General features: G+C 46.3%; 1 protein-coding gene across 1 annotated transcript; it reads left to right on the top strand.

The window, feature by feature from the left end:
• The first annotated feature begins 275 nt into the window (after positions 1 to 275).
• LOC118839610 (cytochrome P450 2F2-like) lies at positions 276 to 8959 on the top strand. Its single transcript, XM_036747098.1, has 9 exons — positions 276 to 687; positions 1464 to 1626; positions 2268 to 2417; positions 2751 to 2911; positions 3371 to 3547; positions 3675 to 3816; positions 6650 to 6837; positions 7120 to 7261; positions 8687 to 8959. The coding sequence occupies exons 1-9, from the start codon at positions 523 to 525 to the stop codon at positions 8866 to 8868; spliced, it is 1470 nt and encodes a 489-aa protein (XP_036602993.1). The 5' UTR covers positions 276 to 522; the 3' UTR covers positions 8869 to 8959.
• The last annotated feature ends 788 nt before the right edge of the window (positions 8960 to 9747 follow it).

Raw genomic sequence — 9747 nt, 5'->3', positions numbered from 1 at the left:
ATAAATAGGGGGAGAGAGACAGAGATAGACACAGAAACACAGAAACAATATGGTAAAGACAAACATTGTTGAAAGACTTGGGAATTCTGATCGGCATGAGGACCAGCCATGATTCCAGAGGAATAATGATGAAACAAGCTACCTATCACCTCACAGAGAGGTAAAGGACTCAAAGTACAGAAAAAGACAAATATTGTTTTACAACATGCCCAGGGTAGAAATCTGTTTTGATCGATTGATTTCTCTTGATATGTGTTTGTAACAGGATTTCCGTTGGTTTTTTTTTTTTTAGTCTCCAAAAGTTCCTGGGTTTGGGGTGGGAGGGTGAAAAGCCAAATATTACTAATTGAAAAAATAATGCAATTAAAAGCAATCAAAGGAAGCAGAGAGGCCTGTGGAGCCCCAAGAGCTCAGGGACTGGGCTCAGAGGCTCGATTTTATGCCAGGAGGCTGGGCAGGAAAAATCCTTATTAAGTAGGGCTGGGCTGCTTCTGACGCACACTTGTGGGCTCAGGTCTTGCAATGCTGCTCCTAATCTTGCTTTGTCTCCTGCTTCTTGCTCTGGCCCTTCATAGGAGGGTCTCGAAGAGCTCTCGGGGCCAGCTGCCCCCTGGTCCCACACCCCTACCATTGCTTGGAAACCTGCTACAGCTTGGCCCTTCCAGTCTGGACAAAAGACTCATGGAGGTAGGAGATAGCACCGGGAAGGCAAAAGCTGGATTGCAAGGGGGCCCAGGTAATGGGGACCCGAGCGTAGATTCCTCTGAAAGAAAACAGGAAAATGCCCAGTTAGGTAGAACAGAAGCAGACACTGAAAGCCCCAGAGACAGAAAGAGAAGAGATATTTAGGGGGTCCTAGAAATTGCAGGAACCAGATCCAAGTAGGGGCAGGAATTGGAAAGTCAAGACATGGTGACCCCTGGGGAGTAGGGTTGAAGATACCCATGAAGAATCAGCATCCCACCCAGTGACCAGGATTGGGGCAGGGGGAACTGGAAGACCCAGACTTCTTTGTCTCAGGACATGGGTTGCTTCCTAGAGGTCATACTGGTGGGGAGAGTCAAGGACTAGGCTGAGGGCTTGGCACACCCAGAGGCTGGGTGCGAATGAAGGCTGGGGTCTCCAACATTGAGGTATCAGGGGTCAGAAGGTTCCTGGGCAGCTAGGTGATGCCATAGTGCATAGAACGTAGGCATGGAGTCAGGAAACTTCATCTTCCTGAGTTTGATCTGACAATTACTAGCTGTGAGACCCTGGGCAAGTCACTTACTCTGTTTGCCCCAGTTCCCCAACTGTACAATGAGTTGGAAAAGAAAATGGCAAACCACTGCAAGTATCTCTGCCAAGAAAACCCCAGTTGGGGGGAATATGATTCCCAGAGGGGCTGGGGCTGGGTGCAGAGAAGCCAGGAGCCCTCAGACTGTAAGCTGGGAGTCTGATTCGGGTCCCTCTCCCTCCTGCAGCTGAGCAGGCACTTTGGATCCGTGTTCACAGTGCACTTGGGCCCACAACCATTCGTGGTGCTGAGTGGAACCAGCACTCTCAGGGAAGCTCTGCTTCTGCAGGCAGACACCTTCAGTGGTCGTGGTGCCATGGCCTCTTTTGACCGCTGCACCCAAGGCAAAGGTGAGGGGAGTCGAGTCCTCCCTTCATGCTGAGGCCCTGGCCTCCTGTTTTCATTCCTCCCCATATCTCTCTGTTCCCCCTCCAAGAATCACTGCCTCTCTTCAGTCTTCATGACTCACATCTCCCCATTTCCCTCAGTCTCCATCCCACTTTCTCTCTCTCTCCCTCTCTCTCTCTCTCTCTCTCTCTCTCTCTCTCTCTCTCTCTCTCTCTCTCTCCCCCCCCCCCATCCCCTGGTGACAGCTCTCCCAGTCTCTGCTCCCCTTGTGACACTCCTCCCCACTCTGCCTCTATCTTTGTTTTCCATGTCCAGGTCTCCATGTCTCTATCTTTGCTCTCCACATCCCTGTCCTGCTCTATCTCTGCCATCCTGGCTCCCTCCCCATTGTCACTCTGTCCCCTCTACCTCTCTGTCTCCCAGGTTGGAGTCTCTGCTCACTCCCCCATATCTTTGCCCTCCATATCTCTGCCCCCTCTTGTTTCTGCTCTCTTATCTCCTTCCCTTGTCTCTCTCTGTACCCTGTCTATCTCGTATGTCTCTGTCCTTCATACAACATCGCTTCTCTCTACCTTCTCTGTCTCTGTCCCCATTTCTCTGCCTTCCATCTCCTTATCTCTTGTTCCCTCTCTCCCTTGTGCAGGAATTGTATTCTCCAATGGCCACCGTTGGCACACACTCCGAACCTTTACTGTGGGAGCCCTGAAAAAGCTGGGCATAGGGAGCCGGAGCATTGCCCAGAGGATCCAAGAAGAGGCAGCTGCCCTCATTCAGGAGCTCAGCCTCACCAAAGGTTCAGACCTGAGACCTCAAGAACAGAGATGGACAGGGAAAAACAGAGTAGCGGGGATGGTGGTGGGGACAGGGGCACAGAGAGCCATTGGGAGTAGAGGAGATGTCAGGGGACAGAAACACAGAGACACCTACAGAAAGAGACACTGGGTACATGCCGAAACACAGCAGCAATTAAAATAGAGGACAGAGACACAGAGACATAGGAATAAGAAAGAGAAAGGGGGCGTCTAAGGAAGTGAGCCATAAGAAAGTCAAGTTTGGTGTTCGAGAAGCAGGGGAGGAGCCTGGGGCCTGAAAGAGACCTGACTCCTCCCCTCATTGCCTCCCCCAGGAGCCCCATTTAACCCCCTCTACCACATTCGCAATGCTGTGGCCAATGTGATCTGCTCTGTAGTGTTTGGGGAGCGATTCCCTTATGACGACCCAGATTTCCGAATCTTACTGAACTTGCTGAATGACAACTTCCAAATCATGAGTTCCCAGTGGGGCCAGGTGAGCCATAGCTAGACCTCAGTCCCCTGTTATTGCCAGATCAGACTCTTCTGAAAACCCAAGACCACACAAGGAGACCTTAGCTGGAGGGTGGGGCCGGCAAAAGGAGGCAGAAGGGTGGTCTCAGAGAAACAACCCAAGTAATCAAGACATACTGGAGATCCTCTAAAAGTGGGGGAGAGGAGACAAATAAGAGAATCTGAGGTTTCTGAGAGAATGCCCTGGCTCATGTAACTGCTAAGTGTCTGATGTGACATCCAAACCCAGATGTTCCTGACTCCAAGTCCACAACTCAATCCATCATGCCATGGAGACCCTGAAGTGACTTGGCCATACTGCACAGCAAGGGTGGGAAGAGGGGCCCTCACAGAGGCTGCTGCAATGACCTCTAAACACACACACACACACACACACACACACACACACACTCCTCATCTTCTTTCCTATCCCCGTGCCCAGATGTACAACATTTTCCCCTCCTTCCTGGACTGGATCCCTGGTCCCCACCATCGCATCTTCAGTAATTTCAAGAAGTTACAGGCTTTCATTTCTGAGGAGATCAAGAAACATGAGGAGAATAGACAGCCTGAAGAACCCCAAAACTTCATTGACTTCTTCCTGGACCAAATGGAGAAGGTTTGGTCCCCTCACCATATCTTCCCTGCCCTCACCCCTAAATATCCAACAAAAATGCTAAAAGGCCCAAATCTTCCACCAAACAGCCACTTCCCTTATGAACTATGGCCCCATTTTCCTGCCTTAGGAGAAGCAGGACCCCAGGAGCCACTTCTACATGGAGACCCTGGTGATGACAACCCATAACCTATTCTTTGGTGGCACTGAGACCACAAGCACCACCATCCATTATGGACTCCTGATCTTACTCAAATATCCCAGTGTGACAGGTATGTAATCTTGGGCAAATGACTTCATATTGCTGAGCCTGGTTTGGACTTTTGAAAAAGAAGGAGATTGATCGAGATGATCTCTAGGGGTCCTTCTAAATCTCAGGGCTATAATTCAGGGCACCATGGTAGTAAGAGAAAGGGGATGCCCTCAAAGAAATTTCCTCTTCCTCCTGCCACCTTCCTCAGAGAAGGTCTATGAAGAGATATTCCCATTTATAGGGCAAGAGAGTCCCCATGCCAAAGCCTGAGACCATCTATTCCACACCACTGCAGCCACTTAAGCTCCATGGGTCTCAGTTCTGCCATGGGTATATTTTCTAGGGGCACCCCACCACCCCTACAATGAGTCCACCAGACAAAGTTGTCCCAGGACCAGGGTATTTTATGTGTCTGCATCCATTCAAAACAATAGCTTGTGAACCCCTTTTCCTAGATAGACAGAGGACACAATTACTTCCTAACAGAGGCATTTTAATGAAATAACATGGTAAGAAAAGTAGCAAGAAAACATTTTCTCCTCATACTTGGCACATTATCCGGAAAATATAGATCTCCTCAGGAGAAAAAGTGAGCACACTTGGGAAATAGGTGTAGCTAGGGAAGACTTGGCTAGATCACCCACACAAAAGGTCAATTCATCACTCTTGACACTGCAGGGCTGCTGATGACTTCTGATAATGTCATCCTGCTTCTCCCACCAGGACTGCTCCAGACCCATGCCTATACTGTGCAGTCTCTGGAAAGCATGTAGCCTTGGTTGGATACTTAGTTGTTTCTGGGTGTTGCTGCCTGACAGCTTTGAAGGGATCATGCTCAGCATTGCATCTCATCTAGGGGCTTAGTGCATAGAGCATTAGACCTGGAGCCAGGAAGACCTGAGTTCAAATCAGACCTTAGAGACTTACTACTTGGGCAGGTCACTTAACCTCTGGTTTGCCTCAATTTCCTCAAACGGGGATAATGATAGCACCTTCCTCCTAGGACTGTTGTGAGGATCAAATGAGTTAAGAATTGTAAGGCATTTAGCAAAGTGTCTGGCATAGAATAAGCACCATATAAATGTGTAATCTCTTCCCTTTTCCCTTTTCCCCATTGCTTCCCTGGTCCATGGCTGCTGTTAGTCATCCTCAGGTGTTCTACTGGGCATAATCTATGAGATTATAGAGCTATTCCCTCCTTCTAGCTTTAACTGGAGTCCCCAGGTGTGGTATTAACTCTTCAAAGTAGGAGTAGGATGTACCAATACTGCTTTGGTTTAAAGCCTTGAAGTTTTTTGGCAACAACTTTAAAAAAAAGATCTTATTTTTAAGAACAAGCATTTTTTCTCTCCCTACCCCCTTCTCACCTAAATGAACAAGAAAGAAAAGACAAAGGAAGCTTCATAACAAATATATATAATCAAGTAAACAAATTCATTCATTGGCCATGTCCAAAAATATATCCCTCCATCTGCATTCTAATTCTATTACTTGTCTGTCAAGAGGTGGGTGACACACTTCAGCTTTGGTCCTTTGAATTATGGCTGATCATTGCATTGATCAGAGTTCTAAAATCTTTCCAAATTATTTTTCTTTATAATATGTGTTATGATGTAAATTGTTCTTCTGGCTCTTTTCACTTCACTTTGCATCTGTTCATTCAGTTTTTCCCAGGTTTCATTGAAACAATCCACATCATCATTTCTTATGGCATAATAATGTTCCATCATGTTCATGTACCAAAATTTGTTTCTCCACTCTCCAATAGATGGGTTTTCCATTAGTCTCCAGTTATGTCCTACCTATTTTTTTCTCTCTTACCTCCTTGGGATATATGACTAATAGCACCATTGCTAGGTCAAAGAGTATGCATAGTTTAATAATTTAGGGGGCATTGTTCCAAATTGTTTTCCAGAATGGTTGGACCACTCCATAGCTCCACCAACAGGGCATCAATGTACCTGTTTTTCCCATAGCCCCTCCAACATTTGTCATTTTTGGTTTTTGTCATCTTTATTTTTTATCACCTCTACCAACTGGAAAGTGTGAACTGGAACCTCAGAATTGCTAGATATTTTGGAACATTTTTATATGATTATTGGTAGCTTGAATTTATTCCTTTGAAAATTGACTATTCATATACTTTGACCATTTATTTGTTGGAGAATGGCTCTTATTCTTTTATATTTGAATTCATTCTTTATATATCTTGAAATAGGAAAACTGAGTAGAGCTCTTGGGCTCTAGCATTTCCCAGTTTCTCAATTCTAAAAATCCTTTCCTCTCTCAAAGTAGCTAGATGTCTCAGTGGAGAGAGTGTCAGACCTGGAGTCAGGAAGATCTGAGTTCAAATCTGGTCTCAGACACTTACTGGCTTTATTATCCTGGGCAGATCACTTAACCTCTATCTACCTAGTTTCCTCAACTGTGAAATGGGACTAATAATAGCACCTATTCCCAGAACTGTTGTGAGAATCAAATGAGAGAATATTTGTATAGTGCTTAGCACAGTGTTTGACACATGGTAGGTATTTAGTAAGTACTTGTTCCCTTCCCTCTTCCTTTTCCCTATGTATAGATATGAGTGGGAGAGGGAAGGGATCAGAAACAAAACTAAACCCAGAACTGCCAGGCTGTTGCCTTTTTATGGCCACATTCCTGGAGTATCCTATGTATGTGTACCAGCAAAACCTATCCAGGCTTTGAAGCTTCTCTATACATAAAAGGAGGGGGTAGGAGTTGGAGGTCCTTCCAGGTCTAGATTCTATGACATAATGGTGGGAACAGAGGCCACAGGAGGATTGGGGCCCCTTCAGAGGCCTTCCTTCATCTTTCTCCCTCCACTTTCCCAGAAAAGATCCAGGAGGAGATTGACACTGTGGTGGGTCGAGAACGGCTTCCCTGCCTGCAAGACAGAGACAGTCTACCCTATACCAACGCCGTCATCCATGAGATCCAACGTTTCATCAGTGTGGTTCCTATGGGTCTTCCCCACATTCTCACCCAGGACACCCACTTTCGTGGCCACTTCCTACTCAAGGTGCCCAGCTCAAACATGTACTCCATTGGTGGAAGGGAGGAAGAGGGTTGACAGGAAAGAGGCTGGTGGAGTCAGGCATCCTGGGATCCCAAACCTGTCCCCATCTTGATAGATGGGTCTTGTAGCAGTCAGTTTGCTGAGGGAAGGGAGAAAGCTGAATGCTCTGATTCCAAACAATCCCCACAAGCTCCACCCAGTCTGAATGGGAGTGCCTTTGTGCCCCTGATGTCCCAAACTAGTCTGGATCTGCTAAGGCTTACAATATCTACACCCTACCCGCAGGGCACCACCATCCTTCCATTACTGATCTCTGCACATCGGGACCCAACCCAGTTCAAGGATCCAGAAAACTTCAACCCCAACAACTTCCTGGATGATAAGGGAGCCTTTCAAAACAATGAAGCCTTCATGCCCTTTGCTCTAGGTTGGAACAGGGTTGGCATGGGTGACGGTGGCAGTGGGGTGGGAGAGGGGCAGGAGCAATTGGGAAAGAGCAAAGAACCTGAGAAAGCACAAGAGGATCTCTAGGGAAAGTGGAAAAGGAGTCACAGACTGATCTAAATATGTGAACTCAGACAACAGGAAAGGTCTCTGAATCTCAATTTCCTCCTCTCTTACTTGTATCAGCTCACAGGAAGATTTTCAGAAAATGCTTTGAAAGATTCAAAGTGTTTTATAAATGTGAGCTGCTATTATCATCAAAGCAGGAAAAGGATTTAAGTATAAGTTGTGTGTTGCCCACATTAGGCATGTCTATCCACATAGGATGTCTAAAAATATAGCCCAGGGTTCAAGGAAAAGTATTGATAGATAGGTGGGAGGGAAAAGGCAGTTAAGCCCCAGAGCACACCCAGGCATGGAAGTTCTTTCCTCCAGTCTGGGGGCAGGAAGGTATACCAGACTAGAATTGAATCTATCTGCTTCCTTCAATATTGCCTGTCTAAGAGTACATAAGTCTAGAACAAAGCTGCTTCCCTGGCCACAAACCTTCAAAAGGGGGATGGGTAGTCTTCAGTTTTCATTTGCCAGGTTGGTTCCTTACCACCAAATAAATGTTAGTTACACAAAAGACCACTGCAAATAGTGAATGGCAAGTAACCCCATTCAGACAAGAAAGTAATAAGCAGAACCTCGAGAAGTCAAGCAGGTTAGAATATACTAGAAAATATACACAGTGAATAAGCTCCCCACTCAGAGCAAGATAACTTAGCTCAAGATCTTAGCAAAGTGCTTGGCATATAGTAGGTACTCAAGTCATATTTATTGACTGAGCTCAAGCCAAGAAAAAGATACCCTGATCTTATACAAGGGGAAATTGCCCAAAGTCTTTCAGGAGGCAAGCTGGAAATCAGGGACCATTTGGGGAGCCTGCTTTCATTGTGCAGCTGTACCTTCCAAAACCTCTCTCTCTGTGTGTCTGGAGCTGGTCTCTAGATCTAGAAATCCTGGAGTGATATGAGTTCTGGCTCCAAGAGAGCATGAAGCACATATCTCTTTCTTCAAACTTCTTGAACCAATTCCTCCCCTGACACAGGAACATAGCATTGCATTAGCATTCTCCTTCAATCAGGAGAGTCTCATACATAATACTGCAGACTTGGCCAGAAGCCCAGGTCACATAAATATTCAATCTGACCCCTTTCGTTGGGCTGATGGAGAAGTGAGCCCACAAAGGGAAAGGATTTGTCCTCAGTCACAGAACTGACAGATGGCAGTCAAGATAGAGAAAGGGATATAAAAGAGAATTGAGGAATAAGAAGATGAAGATTCTGGGAAATAAGATGGGGAGAGATTGCAAGGAAGGGGCAGGCAGGCTGTGTTACTGATAGATGCTACCTGGTACCCACAGGAAAGCGTATCTGCCTCGGAGCAGGCCTGGCTCGTATGGAGATCTTCCTCTTCCTCACCACCATCCTGCAGCGTTTTACCCTGTGTACTGTGAAGAGGCCTGAGGAGATTGACCTCTCCCCCAAGTCCACAGGCCTGGGCAATGTGTCCCCACCCTATGAGCTCTGCCTGAAGATCCGATGAGCCCTTGCCCAAAGGGGGATCTGTCACTCACAATTCCCCCACTTCACCAGCTCTTGTGGCTTTTATCCAATAAAACCAGAGTTTGAGCAAAGAGCCAATACTCATTGAGGGTGGGGAGAGAGAAGGAAGGTTTAGGAGTGAATGGTGATGGAGAGAAGCCACAGAATACAAGATTCTGAAGGAAGCTTTATGCGGCATCAACAGCGCTGTAATGTTAATGGAATAGGAAGATGTTCGGTGCATTAATAGGCTTGCTGCTTTGAGTTCTGACCCAGCTCACATCTGTGATATATCTTAAGTCATCTAGAGCCCATTGGGGGAGGGAAGCTTGCTTAGGGGGAGGCTTGCTTGTAGGAAGGCTTTCACACCTTTTGGTACTAAGTTGATTAGGCACTGAGTCATGAAGATTGTGATGCCTCCTACTCTAAGAAGTGTATATATATATATATACTCTGAGTTGGTATTTTGTTTTGGTGGTTCTCTTATGAGAAGGATCTTTTGATTTCCTGGTTGAGACTCTGAGTAGCTGTATGCTCATGATTGGCTATTCCTATCTTGACCCAATCAAAGCTGTTCAAGCCTTGGAAAGGAATCATAGGATAGTGACCATCCTGATTGCCCATTTAAAATTTCATCATCCTGTACCACTGATTACATTACATTATATTACGTTACATTAATTGAAAAGATAATACCCCCACACTCTTGTTCATTCTCTCTCTCTCTCTCTCTCTCTCTCTCTCTCTCTCTCTCTCTCTCTCCTCCCCTCTCCCCACCTCCTCCTTTTTTTTTTTGGTCCATATGGTTGAATACACAGCCATGGCCCAATTGGCCTAGGGGGGTTATCCATTGCAGGTCTTGTCAGAGGAACACCTATAC

The sequence above is a fragment of the Trichosurus vulpecula genome, chromosome 2, assembly GCF_011100635.1.
Source record: "Trichosurus vulpecula isolate mTriVul1 chromosome 2, mTriVul1.pri, whole genome shotgun sequence".
Lineage (NCBI taxonomy): Eukaryota > Metazoa > Chordata > Mammalia > Diprotodontia > Phalangeridae > Trichosurus > Trichosurus vulpecula.
Note: the sequence above shows the minus strand (reverse complement) of the source record. Positions and strands in the feature narration are given on the sequence as shown.